Source organism: Salmo salar, chromosome ssa02, assembly GCF_905237065.1.
Source record: "Salmo salar chromosome ssa02, Ssal_v3.1, whole genome shotgun sequence".
Taxonomy (NCBI): Eukaryota; Metazoa; Chordata; class Actinopteri; order Salmoniformes; family Salmonidae; genus Salmo; species Salmo salar.
Window position 1 is genome coordinate 21937764 of NC_059443.1, and position 26825 is coordinate 21964588.

Consider the following 26825-nt stretch of genomic DNA (forward strand, 5'->3'; position numbering starts at 1 on the left):
GTCATGATTCACACACTGACCACCACCACTGTGATAATGTTCTCTGTGTATCAGGTAGTGCCTCAGCCAGCTGTCCATAATCATTCTCCCTGACACTCATCACACACTCGCTCGCGGTCGGAGTGACACATTTCTCTCTGGCCACCGCCATGCAGTGAGATTAGGTTGTGATGTGGTGGCGTGTGGTCTCCAAAGCAGAGAAGGGATTGGTGGGGCCGGGGCCATTCTCTCTCTCGCTCTCTTTAGGCCGGCCATGTGCCATGCTGTCTCATCCGGCTGAAATGGAAACAGGTGATTTCAGATCAGTAAACATGATTGAGTTAGAACCACTTCAGACTTTTGAGATGCACGCCTACAACTCAGACTGAAAACCATTATATCAGAAGGGATAGATGGCGATGTTTATTATGGTGACTGCTACATCTAGCCTAGGGAAGTCCATTACAGATTGCTGATAGGGAATTGGTATGTTGATACAGCAGGGGGAATGATGGCTTTGGAGCATGTGAGGGGTTTGAAGGGATAGCCTTGCATCATTGGCTGATGAGTTGATACCTGTCATGGGGGTGTTATGTGCACCCACCCTCACGTTGCAGGGGCAGCCCCGTGGGGGGTGGCATCACCCTCACCCCTGACTGCCCAAACAAAAACCCCATCCAAAAACAAAGATGTAATGGCCCATGGGTCTGGCTGGCCTGCTCACGGGGATAAGAGGCGTGTATGTGGGTCTGGCTGGCCTGCTCACGGGGATAAGAGGCGTGTATGTCAGTATCGGTGTGGTTAACGTGAGCCCTGCTGTGTGTGTGATTAGGTGTCTGCTGTTCTAATAAAGGAAAGCGCTGCGTCTGTCGCTGCCTCATATCACTACCAGGAGTCTCTGTACAGACGTCTTTCTGTTGACTGTCTTACAGGACAGGTGGAGGGAACACCGCCTCTGGATCAACTAGACAAGATTGGATCTGAACAAGTGTCAATCTCAAGTGTGTGTGTGTGTATGAATGTGTTAGAATGCATATGTAAGAAAGTGTGTGCACTCTTTGACGTGTGTGTTTAGCTGAGAGTGCGGGTGGAAATGCTGAAGCCACCAGCGGGGTTATTTTTGGGTCAGTGACAGCGTGTCAATGGCTGCAGATGAGTCACAAAGGAAGGCTCTGAGATACCAACAGACCCTGGTAGGTCTCTGTCTGTCTGTCCATCAGTCTGTCCACTTCTCACTCTCTACCTGTCTGAGTGTCCGTCCGTCTCTGTCCATCTCTCACTCTGCCCACCTCTCACTCTCTGCCCGTCTGTCCACCTCTCACTCTCTGCCCGTCTGTCCATCCGATCACTTCTCTCATTTTCAAATCAAATTTTATTTGTCAAATGCGTCGAATACAGCTGGTGTAGACTTTACCATGAAATGCTTGCTTATGAGCCCTTCCCAACAATGCAGAGTAAAAAACAAAATAATAGTAACACAAGGAATAAAATAAAATACAAGAATGGAACTATATACAGGGAGTACCAGTACCAGATCAAGAATGGAGCTAATTCCAGGGAGTACCAGATCAATGTGCAGAGGTACGAGGTATTTGAGGTAGATACAGTTGAAGTCGAAAGTTTACATACACCTTGGCCAAATACATTTAAACTCAGTTTTCACAATTCCTGACATTTAATGCTAGTAAAAATTCCCTGTCTTAGGTCAGTTAGGATCACCACTTGTTTTAAGAATGTGAAATGTCAGAATAACAGTAGAGAGAATGATTTTTTTTTATTTTCCCATGATGTCAAACAAAGAGGCAGTGAGTTTGAAGCTAGGCCTTGAAATACATCCACAGGTACACCTCCAATTGCCTCAAATTATGTCACGCTCTGACCTAGGAAAGCTGTGTTTTTCTTGTTTAGTTAGGTCAGGGTGTGATAGGTGGGTGGGCATTCTATGTTTTCGTTTTCTATGTTTTGGCCAGGTATGGTTTCCAATCAGAGGCAGCTGTTTATCGTTGTCTCTGATTGGAAGCCATACTTAGGCAGCCTGTTTTTCATGTGTTGTTGTGGGTAGTTGTTTTCTGTTTTGTCAAGTGTACCTGACGGAATTGTTGGCTGTCGTTTTGTTGTTTTTGGTTAAGTGTTTCATTAAAGAAAAGTATGAGCACTCTACACGCCGCGCCTTGGTCCCCTTTAGACGACCCTTGTTACAGAACTACCCACCATGATTGGATCAAGCCGGCGTGCCCAGGCAGAAATGGACACCTGGTCACATAAGGATTGGATGGAGAGGAGAAACTGGACTTGGGGCCAGGTAATCGAGTGATATCGGAGCCTACCTGGGAAGAACGAGAGGCAGCCCCCCCCCAAAAAAATTGGGGGGCACACGGGTAGTTTGGCTGGGCCAGGAGTGAGGCCTGAGTCAACTCCCCGTGCTTATTGTGGTGAGCATGTGCCTGCCTCTCGCACTCTCTCTCCAGTGCGCCTCCATAGCCCAGTACGTCCTGTGCCTGCTCCTCGCGCTCTCCCTCCAATGCGCCTCCATAATCCAGTACGTCCTGTGCCTGTTCTTCGCACTCTCCCTCCAGTTCGAAGCCATAGGCCTCCAGTGATAATCGATGGTCCGACGCCTGTAGAGATGATCCATGGCACTAAGCCTCTAGTGATGATCCATGGCCCGGAGCCTGTAGGGATGTTCAATTGCACGAAGCCTGCAGAGGTAATCCATGGCCCGGAACCTGTAGAGATAATCCTTGGCAAAAAGCCTGGAGGGATTATAAATGGTCCGGAGCCTGTAGGGGTAAACCATGGCACGAAGCCTCTAGGAATAATCCATGGCCCGGCACCTGTAGAGATGATCCATGGTAAGAAGCCTCCAGTGATGATCCATGGCGCGGAAGCTGTAGAGATGATCCATGGCATGGAGCCAGCAGCAACGGTCCCTAGTCCGGAACCTATTATGACGCCTCCCAGTCCGGAGCCTCCGGCGACGCTCTTCAGTCCGGAGCCTCCGGCGACGCTCCCCAGTCCGGAGCCTCCGGCGGCGGCCTTCAGCTTAAAGTCTTCAGCGGCGGTTGGCGTTTCAGAGCCTCCGGTGATGACCCACGGTCTGGTTCCTCCGGACACACAGAAGCGGGGGGATCAGTGGGCGGGGGGGGGGGGGGGGGTTCTACGCCCGGAACCAGAGCCGCCACCAAATATGGATGACCGCCCGGACCCTCCCCAATAGGTTCAGGTTTGCGGCCGGGAGTCCGCACCTTTGGGGGGGTACTGTCACGCTCTGACCTAGGAGAGCTGTGTTTTTCTTGTTTAGTTAGGTCAGGGTGTGATAGGTGGGTGGGCATTCTATGTTTTCGTTTTTTATGTTTTGGCCAGGTATGGTTTCCAATCAGAGGCAGCTGTTTATCGTTGTCTCTGATTGGAAGCCATACTTAGGCAGCCTGTTTTTCATGTGTTGTTGTGGGTAGTTGTTTTCTGTTTTGTCAAGTGTACCTGACGGAACTGTTGGCTGTCGTTTTGTTGTTTTTGGTTAAGTGTTTCATTAAAGAAAAGTATGAGCACTCTACACGCCGCGCCTTGGTCCCCTTTATACAACCCTTGTTACAAATGATGTCAATTAGCCTATCAGAAGCTTCTAAAGCCACAACATCATTTTCTGGAATTTTCCAAGCTGTTTAAAGGCACTGTTAACTTAGTGTATGTAAACTTCTGACCCACTGGAATTGTGATACAGTGAATTATAAGTGAAATAATCTGTCTGTTAACAATTGTGGGAAAAATTACTGGTCATGCACATAGTAGATGTCCTAACTGACTTGCCAAAACTATAGTTTGTTAACAAGATATTTGTGGAGTGGTTGAAAAACGAGTTTTAATGACTCCAACCTAAGTGTATGTAAACTTCCACCTTCAACTGTATGTACATGAAGGCAGGGTAAAGTGACGGCATCAGAATAGATAAGTGTAAAATAAAGAACAGTAGTAGCAGCAAATGACGTGTAAAAGTGTGTGTAATGTGTATGTAGGTGTTTTTCTGTTGTGTTGGTCTGCGTGTATGTGTGGGAGTGTCAATGTAATGTGTGTGAGTTAGTGTGTGCATATGGTTTGTATACAGTATATAGTCTAGTGAGTGTGCGTAGGGTCAGTGCAAGATAGTCATTGCAGATAGTTTGGGTACCATTCATTGACTATATAGTAGTCTGGCTATTTAGCAGTCGTATGGCTCACGGGTAGAAGTTCTTCCTCTGACACCGCCTGATATAGAGGTCCTGGATGGCAGGGAGCTCGGCCACAGTGATGTACTGGACTGACCGCACGACTCTTTTCAGCCTCCTGAGGCTGTGATGTGGGCGCCAAGGAACTTGAAGCTCTCGAACTGCTCCACTACAGCCCTGTCAATGTGGATGGGGGCATGCTCTCCCCTCTTTCTCCTGTAGTCCACATTCAGCTAATTGGTCTTTTTCCTTTGTACGTCTCTCCATTTGTCTCTTCCTCTCTCTCTCTCTCTCTCTCTCTCTCTAACCTCAATAGTGTTCTGTGCTCAGGTGTTATGTGCTTGTTTGATCTGCTGGTGTGATGACATAAATATGTGACGCTGTAGAGAACCTAGTCCTCCCTCGTTCTCTCCTGTCTTCTTCAAGAGAATCTGAATGCTTGTTGCTTCTTCATGTACAAGATTGCATGGCCCACCACTCATCTATACACTGAGTATAGCAAACATTAGGAACACCTTTCTAATATTGAGTTGGAGACCTTGGAACAGCCTCAATTTCTCTGATGTGGCAAGATAGCACCGACAGACATGGCAGCTATGCTTCTAGCTCCTAAGCAACTTTGCAGTATTTAGTTTTTTGTGTTATTACATACAGCCGGAAATAACTTTTGGATATCAGAGCGACGATAACTGACCAGCATAATGACCAGGAATACGACTTTCCCGAATTGGATCCTTTGTTCGTACCCCCCAGGACAATTTAACCTATCCCAGAGGCTGCTCCAAGACGCCACAGGCGGAGAAGATGTATTTGGAGTGGACTTCTAGTCTGACTCAGGAGGCGTGCACACAATCCACCACTTCCTGAGTATATTACTTGCTTATGTTCAGTCTCTGGACAATAAAGTAAATGAGCTCAGGGTGAGGATCTCCTTCCAGAGAGACATCAGGGAGTGTAACATACTCTGTTTCACGGAATCATGGCTCTCTCGGGATATACTTTCCCTGTCCATACAGCCAGCTGGGATCTCAGTACATTGCGCAGACAGGAATAAAGAACTCTCCAGGAAGAAGAAGGGGGTGGTGTATGTTTCATGATTAACTGCTCATGGTGTGATTGTGATAACATACAGAAACTCAAGTCCTTTTGTTTCCCAGACCTAGAATTCCTCACAATCAAATGCAGACCGTATTACCTCCCAAGAGAATTATCTTCGGTTATAGTCACAGCGATGTATATTCCCCCTCAAGCCAATACCACAATGCCCCTCAAGGAACTACACTGGACTTTATGCAAACTAGAAACCACATATCCTGAGGCCACATTTATTGTAGCTGGGGACTTTAACAAAGCGAATTTGAGGAAAATTCTACCGAAGTTCTATCAACACTGACTGTAAGACCTTTATGAGTGTTAACTCTCGCAAGGCTGCCAGCCCAGACGGCATCTCTAGCCGCATCCTCAGACCATGCACAGACCAGCTGGCTGGAGTGTTTACAGACATATTCAATCTCTCCCTATCCCAGTCTGCTGTCCCCACTTGCTTCAAGATGTCCACCATCGTTCCTGTACCCAAGAAAGCAAAGGTAACTGAACTAAATGACTATCACCCCGTAGCACTCACTTCTGTCATCATGAAGTGCTTTGAGAGGCTAGTTAAGGATCATATCACCTCTAACTTAACTGACACCCTAGACCCACTTCAATTTGCTTACCGCCCCAATAGATCCACAGACGATGCAATCGCCATCGCACTGCACACTGCCCTATCCTATATGGACAAGAGGAATACCTACATAAGAATGCTGTTCATTGACTATAGCTCAGCCTTCAACAGCATAGTACCCTGCAAGCTCATCATTAAGCTCGGCCCTGGGTCTGAACCCCGCCCTGTGCAACTGGGTCCTGGACTTCCTGACGGGCCACCCCCAGGTGTTGGAGGTTGGAAACAACTCCTCCACTTCACTGATCCTCAACACAGGGGCCCCACAAGGGTGTGTGCTCAGCCCCCTCCTGTATTCCCTTTTCACCCATGACTGCGTGGCTATGCACGCCTTCAACTCAATCATTAAGTTTGCAGATGCAACAGTAGTAGGCCTGATTACCAACAATGACGAGACATCCTACAGGGAGGAGGTGAGGGCCCTGGCAGTGTGGTGCCAGGAAAATAACCTCTCCCTCAACGTCAACAAAATGACGTTGCGAGTGTACTCATGAGTTTACCAGTCAAATTTCCAGGGTTAGAGGTTCCAAACCCATTCTATTCATTATATTTCTATGATCATGTCACTCTGTCTCCTATGCTTTATAATTTTTAATCCTCAACAGTGGAGGCTGGTGGGAGGAGCTATAGGAGGATGGGCTCAGTGTAATGGCTGGAATGGGTGGAAAGCTGCCCAAGGCTGCCTCAATTCCCCCTCTTCTCCCTCTCCTCCTTCTCTCTCTTTTCTTCCTCTCTTTCCTCTCCTCTCTTTCTTTCCCTTGGAGGTGCTAGGATAGAGTTGAGGTCTACCCAAGGAGGACCCTCTCCTTCCTCTGTCCCTCTCCTCTTCTCTCCTGTGTCTTTCCCCTCTCCCTCTTCTCCTCCCTCTCTCCTTCTTGGAGGTTGCAGAGACATGGTGGCCTCTTGCCCAAAGCAAATCCTTAATCCCTGGCCCTAGCAGAGTGTCTATGGGACCAGAGGTCAGATAAAAATAAGACATCTAAATTAGTCACACTATTTACAGGCTTAATATCCCCCCACTGGAGGTACCCACATCTATCACACAGGGATGATCACTATGATGGGGCTGTGTGTGTGTGTGTTATGATCACTATGGTGGGTTACAGAGGGGGAGAGAAAAGTGGGAGAAGGGTGTGTTGAGCTGTTGATACTGGTACGCTATCTTAATACTGTTTATTTATGCAATGCCTTGGCACAGCCGGGGATAATTTCCTACAAGATTTTGAAGCTATCTAAACCCCTTCTGTGGATGGTGGACTGGGCTTATGCAGTGAGGTGTGTCCCATGTAAGAGGAGCACCCAGGCGCGCATGCGCATGCGCACACACACACACACACACACACACACACACACACACACACACACACACACACACACACACACACACACACACACACACACACACACACACACACACACACAGTGTCTCTCTGTTGGTGTGTGTCTGTCAGCACAGCCACAGCTCCAGAGGTCACATCCTCTCTCAGCCAGGCCAGGGGTCAACACAGCTGTGTGACCTGGAAGTAAATCACTTAATGTTCTGCTCCACTGTCACAACAACATCAGTCTGAATAGTCAGTCAGTAGGCTATAGTCTGGGTAAGTAGCCTGTAGTCAGTCAGTAGACTATAGTCTGGGTCAGTAGGCTGTAGTCTGGGTCAGTAGGATATATTCAGTCAGTAGGCTATAGTCTGGGTCAGTAGGCTATAGTCTGGGTTAGTAGACTATAGTCAGTCAGTAGATTGTAGTCTGGGTCAGTAGGCTGTAGTCTGGGTCAGTTGGCTATCGTCTGGGTAAGTAGGCTATAGTCAGTCTGTAGACTATAGTCTGGGTCAGTATGCTATAGTCAGTCAGTAGGCTGTAGTCTGGGTCAGTAGTCTGTAGTCTGGATCTGTATACTATAGTCCGGTTAAGTAGGCTATAGTCTGGGTAGGTAGAATATAGTCAGTCAGTAGTCTATAGTCAGTCAGTAGGCTATAGACATTCAGTAGGCTGTAGTCTGGGTCAGTAGCCTATAGTCAGTCAGTAGAATATAGTCTGGGTCCTTATTCTATTGTTTGGGTCATTAGGCTGTAGTCAGTCAGTAGGTTATAGTGTGGGTCCTTAGGCTGTAGTCAGTCAGCAGGCTTTAGTCTGGGTCAGTAGACTGTTGTCTGGGTCGGTAGTATATGGTCTGGGTCTGTAGACTATAGTCAGTAGGCTGTGGTCTGGGTCAGTGGGCTATAGTCAGTCAGTAGACTATAGTCTGGGTCAGTGGGTTATAGTCTGGGTCAGTAGGCTGTAGTCGGTCAGTAGCCTATAGTCTGTAGATAGTCAGTAGGATATAGTCAGTCAGTAGGTTGTACTCTGGATTAGTCGGCTGTAGTCTGGGTCAGTAGGCTATAGTCTGGGTCAGTAGACAGTAGTCTGGGTAAGTAGTCTATAGTCTGGGTTAGTAGGCTATAGTCAGTCATTAGGCTAACGACAGTCAATAGGCTATTGTCAGTCAGTAGCCTAATGTCTAGGTCAGTAGACTGTGGTCAGTCAGTAGGCTGTAGTCAGTCAGCATGCTTTAGTCAGTCTGTAGGCTATAGTCAGTCAGTAGGCTATAGTCAGTCAGTAGGCTATTTATTGTAAGTCAGTAAGCTATAATCAGTCAGTTTGCTATAGTTTGAGAAGCCTGGTATGAAGATATCACTTCATGGGAGAGACAATCCATCAAACGTTTGGAATGTTTTGGTCTCCTGTTTTGTCTTTTTCACCATGTAATATCTTGGTAAATACTATATTACTATCTGTACTAAATGGTCTAATTAGGTTATTACACAGATCTTAGAGCGAGAGAGCTTTGCGGAGAAGTGTCTCAGTGAGCAATGAGTCACACTGGCTCTAAATTTAACCCGGAGTTGGGTTTCACCCCAGAAGGCGATGGTTAATGGGTGGACAGGGAAGACAGGTGAGAGGGATGGTGAGAGGGAAAGTTTGGGGGGGATGAAAGGGAGGAGGGGGAATAGGTCAGATTGTTTTGAGAGATGGAGAGAACATCCCAATAGGTGTGTACGGTACTTTACCTTGTACATCTGTACCTTTGTATGCATATATTATATTTCCAGTACTGTCAGTCACCAATCCTAACTCAAATCAAATCAAATAATATCTTATGTTTCACTGAGACTTGGCTGAACGACGCCGCGGATAATATAGAGCTGGCTGGCTTGTCTGTGTTTCGGCAGGACAGAGCAGCTACGTCTGGTAAGACGAGGGGCGGCGGTGTGTGTCTATTGTCTAGTATTAAAGAAATCTCAAGGTATTTCTCGCCTGAGGTAGAATACATCATGATAAGCTGTAGACCACACTATCTACCAAGAGAGTTCTCATCTATTTTTTTCGTAGCCGTCAATTTACCGCACTCAACAAGCTGTATAAGGACATAAGCAAACAAGAAAATGCTCATCCCTGCTAGTGGCCGGGAACTTTAAGAGAGGCAAACTTAAATCCGTTTTACCTAATTTCTACTAGCATGTCACATGTGCAACCAGAGGAAAAAACTTGGAGTGCCAAGCGGTACCGGAGCGCTAAGTCTAGGACCAAAATGCTCATTAACAGCTTCTATCCCCAAGCCATTAGACTGCTGAACAACTAATCAAATGGCCACCTGGACTATTTACATTCACCTCCTCCCTCCCTTTGTTTTTACACTGCTGCTGCTCGCTGTTTATTATCTATGCATCGTCACTTTACAAATTACCTCGACACACCTGTACCCCCGCACATTGACTCGGACCGGTACCCACTATATATAGCCTCATTATTGTTTGTTTTGCCTTCGTTTATTTCTTGAGCTGCATTGTTGGTTAAGGGCTTGTTAGTAAGCATTTCAAGGTAAGGTCTACACCTGTTGTATTCGGCATATGTAACAAATACAAATTTGATTTGATTTGATACATTATATTTCCAGTACTGTCAGTCACAAATTAGTTTCCATATCTGACATCGTCAAAGTACAATACTACAAACCTAATCCCATTCCACCCGATAAAGCAGGTTTAACATAGCGTTAGTGCCAGGTATTAAATCACTACCACTTCCATTCCCTGCGAGGGGTCCCTAGTTAGTTTTATGATCTTGGACTGGATAGCTGGAATCTCCTGGGCTGATTGGCCGACTGACTTATAGGGAATAGACCTAGGAGAATGAATAGCTGTTGACAACCTATTGTCAACCCTTAAGTGTCTATCAACCTCCACCCCTTTCTCCTACTGTACTACCTCCCCTTGGACAACAAGAAGGCAGGTACAGTCACTCTTACAGGGATGTCTTAAAGGACAGAAAGGACAGATGTGACATCCAGATAGAGGTTATATACAGTGTATATCAGAGAGAGGAAGGACAGAGTGACATCACACAGCACCTGAGAAGAGAGGAAGGACAGAGTGACATCACACAGCATCTGAGAAGAGAGGAAGGACAGAGTGACATCACACAGCACCTGAGAAGAGAGGAAGGACAGAGTGACATCACACAGCACCTGAGAAGAGAGGAAGGACAGAGTGACATCACACAGCACCTGAGAAGAGAGGAAGGACAGAGTGACATCACACAGCACCTGAGAAGAGAGGAAGGACAGAGTGACATCACACAGCACCTGAGAAGAGAGGAAGGAAGATGCAGGAGTGCATCAACACTTTTGAGACAGGTCTGAACTTAGACCAGATTCTGGTACGACCTTTAGTGATATTGATATTTTACTAGTAATATTTATGTTTCTTTATTATGTTATAACATCACATAATTGCAAATTATTGTGAGGTCATATTGACATTGTTTATGTTAGAATGTTACCTATTTATTTACATGTGGCCAAGTGGTCTCAATTTGTGTTCTCTAAAATGTTTATGTTCTCAATTTAAACGGCTTGACATATCAATTTCTTAAGGAAATCAATATTGCAGTCAATCAACTAAAGAACAAATGTACATTGTGTTTAAGACATGTGCAAAGAGATACTGCACAGAGTTTGGAATATTATCTTTAAACTATTGTGCATGAAACATTGACTCTTAAGGATGTCCTAAAACAGTGTGGCTATCCTTATAGGGGAAGTCCTAAAATAGTATGGTTTTACCCATAGAGGGGATGTCCTAAAACAGTGTGGTTTTACCCATATAGGGGATGTCTAAAACAGTGTGGTTTTACCCTTATAGGGGATGTCCTAAAACAGTGTGGTTTTACCCTTATAGGGGATGTCCTAAAACAGTGTGGTTATCCTTATAGGGGATGTCCTAAAACAGTGTGGTCATCCTTGTAGGGGATGTCCTAAAACAGTGTGGTTATCCTTATAGGGGAAGTCCTAAAATAGTATGGTTTTACCCTTATAGGGGATGTCCTAAAACAGTGTGGTTTTACCCTTATAGGGGATGTCCTAAAAAAGTGTGGTTATCCTTATAGGGGATGTCCTAAAACAGTGTAATTATCCTTATAGGGGATGTTATAAAACAGTGTGGTTATCCTTATAGGGGATGTCCTAAAAACAGTGTGGTTTTACCCTTATAGGCGATGTCCTAAAACAGTGTGGTTATCCTTATAGGGGATGTCCTAAAACAGTGTGGTTATCCTTATAGGGGATGTCCTAAAACCGTGTGCTTATAGGGGATGTCCTAAAACAGTGTGGTTATCCTTATAGGGGATGTCCTGAAACAGTGTGGTTTTACCCTTATAGGGGATGTCCTAAAACCGTGTGCTTATAGGGGATGTTCTAAAACAGTGTGGTTTTACCCTTATAGGGGATGTCCTAAAACAGTGTAATTATCCTTATAGGGGATGTCCTAAAACAGTGTGGTTATCCTTATAGGGGATGTCCTAAAACAGTGTGGTTATCATTATAGGGGATGTCCTAAAACAGTGTGGTTATCCTTATAGGGGATGTCCTAAAACAGTGTGGTTATCCTTATAGGGGATGTCCTAAAACAGTGTGGTTTTACCCTTAAAGGAATGTCCTGAAACAGTGTGGTTTTACCCTTAAAGGAATGTCCTGAAACAGTGTGGTTATGTCCTAAAACAGTGTGGTTTTACCCTTATAGGGGATGTCCTAAAACAGTGTGGTTATCCTTATAGGTGATGTCCTAAAACAGTGTGCTTATTGGGGATGTCCTAAAACAGTGTGGTTTTACCCTTATAGGGGATGTCCTAAAACAGTGTGGTTTTACCCTTATAGGGGATGTCCTAAAACAGTGTGGTTTTACTCTTATAGGGGATGTCCTAAAAACAATGTAATTATCCTTATATGGGATTGTCACGACTCCCACCGAAGGTGGCGCCCCCTCCTGCTCGGATGGCGCTCGGCGGTCGTCGTCACCAGCCTACTAGCTGCCACTGATTCCTTTTTGTTTTCCCCTTTCTGTTATTGTTTTCACCTGTCCTTAGTTGGGTTGATTAGCGGGGCTATATTAGCTAGTTGACCCGCCTGCTCTTTGTGCGGGATTGTTTCTCTGTTGGTTGCTTTGTTACGCGCTGTATTGTATTTAGCGCTAGTGCGTGGGTTTACACTCACTGTGTTTTGTCCCCTGTGTTTGGGGCACTTTGATTTTTGTGTGCGCTGAGTTCGCTATTTGGGGTGGCAGGTGTTTTTACTGTGTCGCTCATTAAAAGCCATCACCCGTATCGCTGCTTCCTGCGTCTGATTCCTCCTCCGCTATGCCTAAGCATTACAGGGATGTCCTAAAACAGTGTGCTTGTAGGGGATGTCCTAAAACAGTGTGGTTATCCTTATAGGGGATGTCCTAAAACAGTGTGGTTTTACCCTTATAGGGGATGTCCTAAAAACAGTGTGGTTATCCTTATAGGCGATGTCCTAAAACAGTGTGGTAATCCTGATAGGGGATGTCCTAAAACGGTGATATTTTACCCTTATAGGGGATGTCCTAAAACAGTGTGGTTTTACACTTATAGGGGATGTCCTAAAACTGTGTGGTTATCCTTATAGGCGAAGTCCTAAAACAGTGTGGTTATCCTTATAGGGGATGCCCTAAAACAGTGTGGTTTTCCCTTATAGGGGATGTCCTAAAACAGTGTGGTCATCCTTCTAGATGAAGTCCTAAACAGTGTGGTTATCCTTATAGGGGATGTCCTAAAACAGTGTGGTTTTACCCTTATAGGGGATGTCCTAAAACAGTGTGGTTATCCTTATAGGTGAAGTCCTAAACAGTGTGGTTATCCTTATAGGTGAAGTCCTAAAACAGTGTGGTTATCCTTATAGGTGAAGTCCTAAAACAGTGTGGTTATCCTTATAGGTGAAGTCCTAAAACAGTGTTAGCGTTTACTTGGATGCTCTGAATTGTTATGGGAGTGTTGTTATTGGAGCCAATGATTTTATACAGGGGGTGTGTGTGTGTGTGTGTGTGTGTGTGTGTGTGTGTGTGTGTGTGTGTGTGTGTGTGTGTGTGTGTGTGTGTGTGTGTGTGTGTGTGTGTGTGTGTGTGCATGTGTGGTCAGCCCTGACAATATAGCCCTGACAGTATCTGTCTTGGGACACAAGGTTAATAATATAATCTGACCCAGTCACTGACGGACAGATACAGAGATTAGGACATGGGGCACCACACAGACACACACTCACCAGGGACCCAGGAATCTGTGGTTATTATTATTTTTTAATTAACTCTGAATGTCACCCTGCCCTTCACTCTCTGAATCTGTTAGCAGCTCTCACTCTCTCTGTGAGTTTCTCTCTACCCCTCTGTCTGTCTGTCTGTCTGTCTGTCTGTCTGTCTGTCTGTCTGTCTGTCTGTCTGTCTGTCTGTCTGTCTGTCTGTCTGTCTGTCTGTCTGTCTGTCTGTCTGTCTGTCTGTCTGTCTGTCTGTCTGTCTGTCTGTCGCTCTCTCTCTCTCTCTCTCTCTCGCTCTCTCTCTCGCTCTCGCTCTCTATCTCTATCTCTCTCTCTCTCTCGCTCTCTATCTCTCAATTAAATTCAAGGGGCTTTATTGGCATGGGAAAAATATGTTTACACTGCCAAATCAAGTGAAATATATTATCTCTCTTTCTCTCTCTCTCTTTCTCTCTCTCTCTCTCTCTCTCTCTCTCTGAGTCTCTCTATCCCCCCTCTCTCTCGATCAATTCAATTCAATTCAATGGGCTTTATTGGCATGGGAAACATATGTTTACATTGCCAAAGCAAGTGAAATGGATAAACATAAGGGAAATAAACAATAAAAAGTGAACAGTAAATATTACACTAACATCTCTCTCTAACCTCTCTCATTCTCTCCCTGATTTTTCTCTCTCTCTCTCTCTCTCTCTCTCTCTCTCTCTCTCTCTCTCTCTCTCTCTCTCTCATTCTCTCTCCCTGCGTCTCTCTCTACCCCCCCCCCTCTCTCTCTCTCTCTCTCTCACACACACACTCTCTCCTTGAGTCTCTCTTTACCCCTCTCACTCTCTCCCTGATTCTCTCTTTGTCTGTCTCTCTCTCTCTGTCTCTCCCTGAGTCTCTCTCTACACCCCCCCTCTGTCTCGCTCCCAGAGTCGCTCTCTACCCTCTCTACCTCTTTCTCTCTCTCTACTTCTCTTTCCCTCTCTCCTGCTCTCCACTCCCTAAAGTCATTAGAAAGTGTCTTCCGCGTTCATTCTAAGCTGTTCTATACCTCCTCTCTTCCTTCCGTTCAGTGTTGTTATTGATGTACATGTTGATTGATTGTTAAACGTCTAGTTGAGGCACATAGAGGCCCTTACAACTCCCACATCAGGTTGCCTTTGATGTTAGTGTTTCTTGGATACCACTTGTATGTATTTCATAAATATTTTTTTTAAATAGGTAGGATTAAACCCTGAGCTAGTTTCTCTCTGGCTCTGTGCGTATTGAGTCCTTTGGAATGGTGAATATGTGTGTGGAATAGTAGTGAATGTGTTATCAGTGTATTGAGTGGAGTGTACATTGTATGACTCCACACACAGGGTCACATGACAAACACAGGCTGACAGATGGAGAGTGACAGGCTCTCAGTAATAGATGTATCACAGGTCTCAGACTCTCTCTCACGCTGTCTCTCTCTTTCTTTATCTCTCTCTTTCTTTCTCTAGAGAGAGATACTGTGATGATGACACTTTCTTTTCTCTCTGTGGTTGATTATTCATTCTTTCATTCCGTGTCTTATCTTTTGATCTCTCGATCTATCGTACTGTCTGTCTCTCACCCTCTGTCTCCCCCTCTCCTTTTTGTCATCACTCCCCAGGTTCCTCTTTTTTTGCCAGTCCTGCCTGTTTGTTCATCCCAGATTGATAGTGTTGTGTTGTTAATGTTTAGTGTTGACCTGGTATTACAGTCACATATAAAACTGTAGGACAGGGAGAGAACAGTCCCATTAAAGAATGCCCAAGAAAGCAGACACAGAACAGGTACTGTATGCAACAACATTATATATTTATCTTAAGCTGTTAAATGCGTGTGTATCTTTTGAGGGGTTATACAGTGAGCTCCAAAAGTATTGGGACAGTAGCAAATGTTTTGTTGTTTTGGCTCTGTACTCCAGCACTTTGGATTTGAAATGATACAATTACTAGGAGGTTAAAGTGCAGAATGTCAGCTTTAATATGAGGGTGTTTTCATCCATATCCGCTGAACAGTGTAAAAAGAACAGAACTTTTTGTACTTCGTCCCCCGTTTTAGGGGACCAAAAGTATGTGTACTTACTGTATGTTCATGTGATCAATACAGCATAATGTCTATTGCTTCCTGAAGAGAGGGAACATTTAAGTCAGCTTGCCCTGGCAAGACATCAGTGTTTTACTTGTTTTTTATCTTAATTAATTATAGATCCACTGTTAGTACAGCTATTACAGTGTAAGTGTCAGAATGAAAACAACTGAGTAAATGCTTGTTGCATGGCAGTCCATAAGCCTCTGGATATAATACAGTGTTGTTTTGAATAGGAATGAACAGATAGTAGAGGTAGCTTGCTCACTTGCAGTAACATTTGCTATAGGACTTTAAAAACATAAAAATACATTTTAAGAGGTGTGTTCAAGAACAGTGGGCAACATTAGATGTGTTTAACACCAGCCTCACTATAGCCTGTAATTCCATCACCCTATTAGGGTATAGGGAAGGGTCCCTATGGGGAATGAGTCAAGAGAGGTTAAACCAAGGTGAAACATTGCACAAGGCAGTTCAGCGGTATTGTTGTTGACCGTTTATTGTTTACCAAAAATGAATCCCTCAAATTAGCCTAGACATTGCCCCTAGAAACAGATGACAAACACAGGTGAGGTGGGTAAACAGTGAAACACAAATCACTAGAGTGTCACAACGTTAATGATTTTTCTATGCATAAATATACAAAGCCGTTTTGAAATGAACAACATTTGCACCTGTATCAGCCAGGGTTCCGGTTAATTCCACAAATTCCAATCTAATTCCAGGTCAGTCTTTGAATTCCAATTCCAACTTAATTCGTTCCAATTTAACAGTTTAGCTATACTGGAAATCTAGAAATACAAGTTGAAATTATTTCAAACAAATCATGCTGTCAATTTTGTACTTTAACTGGGAAATGTACAAACATTGAATTCATATTCATTTCTAAAGATGAAATGTTTTTACAATTTCAATTAAATTCTAATTCCAACAGTCCAAACTTGAAGATTGTTGAAATTCGAATTGAATTCAATATAAATTCTCCTATCAAATCAAATTGGATTTGACCACAACTCTGGTATCATCTGACATGGTTGTCAGTAGGCCTCCTGGTTGGTTGGTTGCCTCAGCTTTCCTCTCCTGTGAGAACCTGATACAGGACTGTCTGGCGCCAGTTGTTTAGTTCTTCCACTGATTTAGACTCATGCGTTGCAACTTAGTGGTTGTCTTGAAGCACAGGTCCAAGGCCAGGTGTGTTTTATAGCCTGTATAGGTTAATTAGCAGTAGGGTGATGAAAGCTGATCCTAGAGCAGCTTCTAAGTGTATCAACCTTCCTGGGTCTGTCTGTCTGTCTGTCTGTCTGTCTGTCTGTCTGTCTGTCTGTCTGTCTGTCTGTCTGTCTGTCTGTCTGTCTGTCTGTCTGTCTGTCTGTCTGTCTGTCTGTCTGTCTGTCTGTCTGTCTGTCTGTCTGTCTGTCTGTCTGTCTGTCTGTCTGTCGCTCTCTCTCTCTCTCTCTCTGTCTGCGTGCGTGCCTGAGTACATGCGTGCATGCGTGTTGGAAGAGGAAGGTGTGGCATGTTCTGTCTTCCTGGAATCTCTTCCTCTGGCAACCTGGCTCCTGTCCAGCCCAGCTTCCACTCAGGGAGGGGTTTTTCCAATCTCTTGGCCCGTTTTGTCTATTTCTGGCCTGCGGCAGGGTATTCAGGTTGGTGTGTATCCCTTACAGACACGCCGCACATTCCCTCTCTACATCGTTATCTCCAGCTATCCCACTGTGCCGGATTCAGGCTCCATTTTATGATCCCCCTTTTAATTTCCTCTGATTCTAGGGAGCCTCTTGGTAATGAAGAGAACTAGAAGGCTTTCTGGGTAATGAAGTCTGCTCTGTCCAGGAAACTGCAAGGGTTTCTGGGTAATACTATATAGTCTTTGCTCTATCTCTGGTAAGATCTATTGATCTTGGTAATTATATGTGGTATCCTGCTCTGTCCAGGTCCATGGGACAGCTGGGTAATATAATGTAGATTCAACATTACTTCCTGGGTAATGTAGTCTTTCCTCTGCCCAGCTCTATGGGGAGTACAGGGAACAACTCGGTAGCTTAGCCAGACGGGAAGCCACACGGCTGCTGACAGAGAGACAATGGAGAAGGCAGAAAGGAGAAAACAACATTGTCAACGCCAGACGGGGACGTGGCCAACGACATCACAACACAGTCACCATGGAGTCATATCTCAGCCACACCTCCTCCACAAAGAAGCCCCGCCCCTACTCCAAATGCCAAGGTGAGAGACAAGGACTAGTTCTAGCTACATCACTGTAAATAACCCCTGGTAAAAGTTATATTGAGGCCTAAACACATACAGTAATATAACTTATTGTGTTGTTCCAGACTGTGTGGCTCGTATACAGCGGTACATCGTGACCAAGCTGGGGGAGGACTGGATCTTCCTGGTGCTGCTGGGACTCACCATGGCCCTGGTCAGCTGGAGCATGGACTACACCAGTGCCAAGAGCTTACAAGGTACATGACTACAGTCCCCATAATCCACTGTGGCTGTAGCAGGCCAGGTACCCTCACTAGATGGCCATACAAGACAGGATAAAAACAGATGATCAATATCATAAGCTATTTGACCTCAATTTAGGCCTGCTACCCAATTCCAAGTCAACCCTCTGTCCCTACCGCCTAGGTAAGTCAAATAAAGTCAAATAAAATGTTATTAGTGAGATGCGCAGAATACCACAGGTGTAGACTTTACAGAGTAATGCTTACTTACGTGCCCAATCCTAACAATACAGAGTTAAAAAGTAAGATACATATTTGCTGAAAAAAGGAAATAATAAGACAATGAGAACAATAGCGAGGCCAAATACAAGGAGTTCCAGTGCCAAGTCAATGTGCAGGGCAACCAGGTAGTTGAGGTCATCAAGGTAGTACTGTATGTACAGGTAGGTAGGGGTAAAAGTCACTAGGCAATCAGGATATATAATAAACAGAGTAGCAGCAGTGTATGTGAAGAGTATGAAAGTGCATCTATGTGTGAGTGTGTGTGTGTGGTGTCAATATGTTTGTATGTGTGAGCTTATGTAGCGTGTGTGTGTGTGTGTGTGTGTGTGTGTGTGTGTGTGTGTGTGTGTGTGTGTGTGTGTGTGTGTGTGTGTGTGTGTGTGTGTGTGTGTGTGTGTGTGTGTGTGTGTGTGTGTGTGTGTGTGTGTTGGAGTGTCAGTGTAGTATGTGTGAGTGTGTGGGTAGAGTCTAGTGAGTGTACATTTAGCCAGTGCAAGAGTCAATGTAAAAAAAACTGTAAATAAATAATAAAGGGGGTCAATGTAAATAGTCTGGGAAGCCATTTGATTAACTGTTCAGCAGTCTTATGGCTTTCAGGTTAGAAGCTGTTCAGGAGCCTTTTGGTCCCAGACTTGGTGCTCCGGGACTGCTTGCAGTGTGGTAGCAGAGAGAACAGTCTATGGTGGCTGGAGTCTTTGACAATTTTTGGGGCCTTCCTCTGACACCGTCTGGTATAGAGGTTCTGGATGGAAGGGAGTTCGTCACCAGTGATGTACTATGCCACATCCGACGAGCGTCAGACCCAGTGTAGTAGGATTCGATCTTAGTCCTGTATTGCCTGTTTGATGGTTCGTCGGAGGACGTAGTGGCATTTCTTCTAAGCATCTGGATTAGTGTCCCGCTCCTTGAAAGCAGCAGCTCTAGCCTTTAGCTCAGTGAGGATGTTGCCTGTAATCCATGGCTTCTGGTTGGGATATGTACGTACGGTCACTGTGGAGACGATGTTGAAATGTATAGATGTATAGATGTTGACCTTCCCTGCTATACACTCTTCCCTGCTCTACAGTCGTGGCCAAAAGTTTTGAGAATGACACAAATATTAATTTTCACAAAGTCTGCTGCTTCAGTTTGGCCAGGAAACTCCCCAGACCTTAATCCCATTGAGAACTTGTGGTCAATCCTCAAGAGGCGGGTGGACAAACAAAAACCCACAAATTCTGACAAACTCCAAGCATTGATTATACAAGAATGGGCTGCCATCAGTCAGGATGTGGCCCAGAAGTTAATTGACAGCATGCCAGGGCAGATTGCAGAGGTCTTGAAAAAGAAGGGTCAACACTGCAAATATTGACTCTTTGCGTCAACTTCATGTAATTGTCAATAAAAGCCTGTTGACACGTATGAAATGCTTGTAATTATACCTCAGTATTCCATAGTAACATCTGACAAAAATATCTAAAGACACTGAGCAGCAAACTTTGTGGAAATTAATATTTGTGTCATTCTCAAAACGTTTGGCCACGACTGTACACTCTTCCCTGCTCTACACTCTTCCCTGCTCTTCCCTGCTTCACACTCTTCCCTGCTTTTCCCTGCTCTACACTCTTCCCTGCTCTACACTCTTCCCTGCTCTACACTCTTCCCTGCTCTACACTCTTCCCTGCTCTTCCCTGCTTTACACTCTTCCTTGCTCTTCCCTGCGCTATGCTCTTCCCTGCTCTTCCCTGCTCTACACTCCTCCCTGCTCTTCCCTGCTCTACACTCTTCCCTGCTCTACATTCTTCCCTGCTCTTCCCTGCTCTACACACTTCCCTGCTCTACACTCTTCCCTGCTCTTCCCTGCTCTACACTCTTCCCTGCTCTACACTCTTCCCTGCTCTTCCCTGCTCTACACTCTTCCCTGCTCTACACTCTTCCCTGCTCTTCCCTGCTCTACACTCTTCCCTGCTCTTCCCTGCTCTACACTCTTCCCTGCTCTACATTCTTCCATGCTCTTCCCTGCTCTACCCTCTTCCCTGCGCTACACTCTTCCCTGCTCTTCCCTGCTCTACACTCTTCCCTGCTCTTCCCTGCTCTACACTCTTCCCTGCTCTACACTCTTCCCTGCTCTACACTCTTCCCTGCTCTATGCTCTTCCCTGCTCTACACTCTTCCCTGCTCTTCCCTGCTTTACACTCTTCCTTGCTCTTCCCTGCTCTATGCTCTTCCCTGCTCTACACTCTTCCCTGCTCTTCCCTGCTCTACATTCTTCCATGCTCTTCCCTGCTCTACCCTCTTCCCTGCTCTACACTCTTCCCTGCTCTTCCCTGCTCTACACTCTTCCCTGCTCTACACTCTTCCCTGCTCTTCCCTGCTCTACACTCTTCCCTGCTCTACACTCTTCCCTGCTCTACACTCTTCCCTGCTCTTCCCTGCTTTACACTCTTCCTTGCTCTTCCCTGCGCTATGCTCTTCCCTGCTCTTCCCTGCGCTACACTCTTCCCTGCTCTTCCCTGCTCTACACTCTTCCCTGCTCTACATTCTTCCCTGCTCTACACTCTTCCCTGCTCTACACTCTTCCCTGCTCTACACTCTTCCCTGCTCTTCCCTGCTCTACACTCTTCCCTGCTCTACACTCTTCCCTGCTCTACACTCTTCCCTGCTCTTCCCTGCTTTACACTCTTCCTTGCTCTTCCCTGCGCTATGCTCTTCCCTGCTCTTCCCTGCTCTACACTCTTCCCTGCTCTTCCCTGCTCTACACTCTTCCCTGATCTACACTCTTCCCTGCTCTACACTCTTCCCTGCTCTTCCCTGCTTTACACTCTTCCTTGCTCTTCCCTGCTCTACACTCTTCCCTGCTCTTCCCTGCTCTACACTCTTCCCTGCTCTTCCCTGCTCTACACTCTTCCCTGCTCTACGCTCTTCCCTGCTCTTCCCTGCTTTACACTCTTCCCTGCTCTACACTTTTCCCTGCTCTTCGCTGCTCTACACTCTTCCCTGCTCTTCACTCTTCCCTGCTCTACACTCTTCCCTGCTCTTCCCTGCGCTACACACAGAAAAAAGGATCCAAAAGGGTTCTTTGGTTGTCCCCATAGAAGAACCCTTTTTGGTTCCAGGTTGAACCCTTTTTGGTTTCAAGTATAACCCGTTTGGTTCCATATAGAACCCTGTGTGGAAAGGGTTATACTCTACCTGGAATCAAAAAGGGATCTTCAAAGGGTTCTCCTATGGGGACAGCTGAAGAACTGTTTTAGGTTCTAGATAGAACCTTTTTTTTCTAAGAGTGTAACCACTGCTCCACTCTCCCCTCTTCTTCCTCTTCCTCTTCCTCCTCCTCCTCTCTCCCCTCTTCCTCCTCCTCCTCCTCCTCTCTCCCCTCTTCCTCCTCCTCCTCCTCCTCCTCTCTCCCTTCTTCCTCCTCTCTCCCCTCTTCGTCCTCCTCTCTCCCCTCTTCCTCCTCCTCCTCTCTCCCCTCTCCCAGCGTATAAGTGGATGCACGGGGAGCTGAGGGGGAATGTCCTGATACAGTACCTGGCCTGGGTCGTCTACCCCATGGTCCTCGTCATGTTCGCCTCTCTCTTCTGCAACATAGTCGCCCCTCAGGCCATAGGTAGGTACTGAACATAGTGTTGCTCTCCTTATCTCCATCTCTTTCTCCCACCTGGTTGCCCAAAAGTACATAAGTGGGATATAACTGCTCTGTTTCCAGGATCTACCTATCAATCACTCTTTTTCTCCAACATTCTCTCTGTTGTTCTGTCTCATGTAGGTTCTGGTATTCCAGAGCTGAAGACCATTCTGCGAGGGGTGGTGTTGAAGGAGTATCTAACTCTTAAAGCCTTTGTGGCCAAAGTCATCGGGCTGACCGCCGGCCTGGGCAGTGGCATGCCCGTGGGGAAAGAGGTGAACCTACTCCTCTCCTCTTCCAATTACTAGTATTATCTCTCTCCCTCTCTGACTTCCTCTCTTGCTCTCTTTCTCTCTCCCCCCGTCCTTCCCTCCCTCCATCCCTTTCTCTCTCTCTCTCTCTCTCTCTCTGACCTCTTTCTCTCTCTCTCTCTCTCTCTCTGACCTCTTTCTCTCTCTCCCTCTCTCATTTCCTCTCTCTCGCTCTCTTTCTCTCTCCCCGTCCTTCTCTCCCTCCATCCCTTTCTCCTTCTCTCTCTCTCTCTCGCTATTTCTCTCTCTCTCTCTCTCTCTCTCTCTCTCTCTCTCTCTCTCTCTCTCTCTCTCTCTCTGTCTGACCTCTTTTGCTCTCTATCTCTCTGACCTCTCTCTCTCTCTCACTCTCTCTCTCTCTCTCTCTCTCTCTCTGTCTGACCTCTTTTGCTCTCTATCTCTCTGACCTCTCTCTCTCTCTCTCTCTCTCTCTGACCTCTTTCTCTAACTCTCTCTCTGTATCTATTCTCTCACCCTCTTTTATCTCTCTGCTTCTTCCCTTCCTCTTCCTCTCTTTCCTTACTTTCCTCCCTTACCATATCTCCCCTCCCTCTCTCCTCCTTTCTGTCTCCTTCTCTCCCAGTGAGTAGTATAATAAATCATCTTCTGTCGTGTTTTCTCCTCCACCCCTTGTGGGACAGAAACGATTTACTCAACTCCTCGACAAATGTACTCAACTCCTCAACATTTTCCCTTTATGGAGGCTGGTCAACTGTCAAACATAGCAATTATAACATGATTCATCTTTGCTGATACAATGTGTCCCAGTTGAGAATTCAAGTCAGAGCAAATTGTCCATGTCTATGCAGATCATGTGTATGGTGGGTCTACCTCTGTGCTCTTTGTCTCTGTGGGTAGCAGGAGATTTTCCCAACCACTGATCAGGTCAGGTATTTTCTCATCCCCCTAATGGTTAAGAATTAGGATTAAGGGTAATCTGATCCTAGATCTGTGGAGACTGGAGAAGGGCAACTTCTACCTCAAGTGTGTGACTGACTTTGTCCTCCTCCCTCCCGTGCTTCCTAGGGTCCCTTCGTCCACATTGCCAGTATCTGTGCTGCTGTGCTGAGTAAAATCATGTCCATCTTCTCTGGAGTGTATGAGGTAAGCCGAAGCCCTAACCAGAACAAACTATAACTCCCAGCAACCCCCACTCTCACTAGCATGACCTTTGACCTGAGTAATAACAGTAATATTTAATGTGGCTGTGAGGCTGTCACTCTGTCATGTCTGACCTCTTAATTGCGTCTTTTTTAAGTCTCACAACTCTTGTTCTTGTTGCTGTTATGACTCTCTCTCTCCCCTCTCTCTCTCTCTCTCTCTCTCTCTCTCTCTCTCTCCCCTGTCTCTCGTTCTCTCTCTCCCCTCTCTCTCGCTCTCTCTCTCGCCCCTCTCTCTCTCTCTCTCTCTCTCGCTCCCCTCTGTCTCTCTCTTTCTCTCTCTTCTCTCTGTCTCACTCTCTGTGTCTCTCTGTCTCTTTCTCTCCCTCCTTCCCTCGTGTCTTTGTTTAGGCTCAGCAGTCTCTCACACATTGTCTGTGTATTAATAGTGTGATGGTTATGTCTGGCATGTGTATTAACACTGACCTCCCGTGACTGTCTCTGTCTCCCCCCTCCCCTCGCTCTTCCCTCTCTCCCTTCCCACATCTCCTCTCCATCCCTGCCTCCCATGTTCTCCCCTTCCTCTCCTCTCCTACTCCCTCTCCCCTCTCTCGTTTGTTCCGTGGACCCCTGCCCCCAGAGTAGTGCCCATAACCAGGACCTGCTGGTATGTGCGTGTGCTGTGGGAGTGGCCACCTGCTTCGCTGCCCCCGTGGGAGGCAAGTCCCGCCCACATATCCCTACATGCACCTCTGGAGACCTGGGGGTTATGGAGCAGTGGGGTGCAATGCATAGAATGTTACAGATAGAAATGTATTGTATAGAATGGAAATAACTGTGTAATGAATAATGAATATTGCTAGGTGTAAGTAATTCTATCTGCAATGGCCTGAGCATTTTGTCCTATTGACTAGACAGCCTGTTCTGTCTGTCTGGTCTCTCTCTGTCTCTGTCTATTTTGATGATTTGTTCAGGGCTTGTGTGACTCTCTGGTGAGCTTGGTTGGTTTGGCGGTTCTCTGCTGTGCTGTTCTGTATTTTCTACCTCTGTCTCTCGCCTCCCCTCCCTCCCTCCCTCTCCTCCTCTCTCCTCCCTCTCTTCTCTGTGTCAGTAGAACCCCTGTGGTTACACAGACATTCTGACAGTGGGCTGTGCCGTGGGGGTGGGCTGCTGTTTCGGCACTCCTCTAGGAGGTACTGTATCACTCCCTAGCCACTACACTATGACCTCTCTGCTGTACTTCACTACACCTCTTTCTACACCACTATCACTCCTTCACTACACCTCTTTCTATACCACTATCACTCCTTCACTACACCTCTTTCTATACCACTATCACTCCTTCACTACACCTCTTTCTACACCACTATCACTCCTTCACTACACCTCTTTCTATACCACTATCACTCCTTCACTACACCTCTTTCTACACCACTATCACTCCTTCACTACACCTCTTTCTATACCACTATCACCCCTTCACTACACCTCTTTCTATACCACTATCACTCCTTCACTACACCTCTTTCTATACCACTATCACTCCTTCACTACACCTCTTTCTATACCACTATCACTCCTTCACTACACCTCTTTCTACACCACTATCACTCCTTCACTACACCTCTTTCTATACCACTATCACCCCTTCACTACACCTCTTTCTATACCACTATCACTCCTTCACTACACCTCTTTCTATACCACTATCACTCCTTCACTACACCTCTTTCTACACCACTATCACTCCTTCACTACACCTCTTTCTATACCACTCTCACAATCCTATCCTCCTCTTTAACCCCTGCTCTACCTTTCTGAATACCTCTCCATGTCATTCCTACCACTTTCTATCTCTCTCTACATCCTTCTCCCTCTCTCTCCCTCTAACCCCCTCTATCTCTCTCTACATCCCTCTCTCTCTCCCTCTAACCCCCTCTATCTCTCTCTACATCCCTCTCTCTCTCCCTCTAACCCCCTCTATCTCTCTCTACATCCCTCTCTCTCCCTCTTACCCCCTCTATTCTCTCTCACTACATCCCTCTCTCTCCCTCTAACCCCCTCTATCTCTCTCTCTACATCCCTCTCTCTCCCTCTAACCCCTCTATCTCTCTCTACATCCCTCTCTCTCTCCCTCTTAACCCCCTCTATCTCTCTCTCTACATCCCTCTCTCTCCCTCTAACCCCTTTCTCTCTCTCTACAGCCTTCTCTCTCCCTCTAACCCCCTCTATCTCTCTCTACATCCCTCACTCTCCCTCTAACCCCTCTATCTCTCTCTACATCCCTCTCTCTCCCTCCCTCTAACCCCCTCTATCTCTCTCTCTATATCCCTCTCTCTCCTCTAACCCCCTCTCTCTCTAGAGCCTTCTCTCTCCCTCTAACCCCCTCTATCTCTCTCTACATCCCTCACTCTCCCTCTAACCCCCTCTATCTCTCTCTCTACATCCCTCTCCCTCCCTCCCTCTAACCCCCTCTATCTCTCTCTATATCCCTCTCTCTCCCTCTAACCCCCTCTCTCTCTACAGCCTTCTCTCTCCCTCTAACCCCTCTATCTCTCTCTACATCCCTCTCTCTCCCTCTAACCCCCTCTATCTCTCTCTACATCCCTCTCTCTCCCTCTAACCCCCTCTATCTCTCTCTACATCCCTCTCTCTCCCTCTAACCCCTCTATCTCTCGCTACATCCCTCTCTCTCCCTCTAACCCCCTCTCTCTCTACAGCCTTCTCTCTCCCTCTAACCCCTCTCTCTCTACAGCCTTCTCTCTCCCTCTAACCCCCTCTATCTCTCTCTACATCCCTCACTCTCCCTCTAACCCCCTCTATCTCTCTCTCTACATCCCTCTCTCTCCCTCCCTCTAACCCCCTCTATCTCTCTCTATATCCCTCTCTCTCCCTCTAACCCCCCTCTCTCTACAGCCTTCTCTCTCCCTCTAACAACCCCTCTATCTCTCTCTACATCCCTCACTCTCCCTCTAACCCCCTCTATCTCTCTCTCTACATCCCTCTCTCTCCCTCCCTCTAACCCCCTCTATCTCTCTCTATATCCCTCTCTCTCCCTCTAACCCCCTCTCTCTCTAGAGCCTTCTCTCTCCCTCTAACCCCCTCTATCTCTCTCTACATCCCTCACTCTCCCTCTAACCCCCTCTATCTCTCTCTCTACATCCCTCTCTCTCCCTCCCTCTAACCCCCTCTATCTCTCTCTATATCCCTCTCTCTCCCTCTAACCCCCTCTCTCTCTACAGCCTTCTCTCTCCCTCTAACCCCTCTATCTCTCTCTACATCCTCTCTCTCCCTCTAACCCCCTCTATCTCTCTCTACATCCCTCTCTCTCCCTCTAACCCCTCTATCTCTCTCTACATCCCTCTCTCTCCCTCTAACCCCCTCTATCTCTCGCTACATCCCTCTCTCTCCCTCTAACCCCCTCTCTCTCTACAGCCTTCTCTCTCCCTCTAACCCCCTCTATCTCTCTCTACATCCCTCACTCTCCCTCTAACCCCTCTATCTCTCT

General features: G+C 46.4%; 1 protein-coding gene across 3 annotated transcripts in view; it reads left to right on the top strand.

The window, feature by feature from the left end:
- Positions 1-760: 760 nt before the first annotated feature.
- The window catches only part of LOC106575853 (chloride channel protein 1), a 42065-nt gene continuing 16000 nt past the window's right edge, over positions 761-26825 (top strand). For all 3 annotated transcript variants that reach the window (XM_045700252.1, XM_045700257.1, XM_045700261.1), the window contains exons 1-7: positions 761-1172; positions 17577-17793; positions 17901-18032; positions 21760-21888; positions 22048-22181; positions 23244-23321; positions 24432-24510. In XM_045700252.1, coding sequence (XP_045556208.1) covers positions 1122-1172; positions 17577-17793; positions 17901-18032; positions 21760-21888; positions 22048-22181; positions 23244-23321; positions 24432-24510 — 820 coding nt within the window. In that variant the 5' untranslated portion in view covers positions 761-1121. The remainder of the gene's footprint in view (positions 1173-17576; positions 17794-17900; positions 18033-21759; positions 21889-22047; positions 22182-23243; positions 23322-24431; positions 24511-26825) is intronic.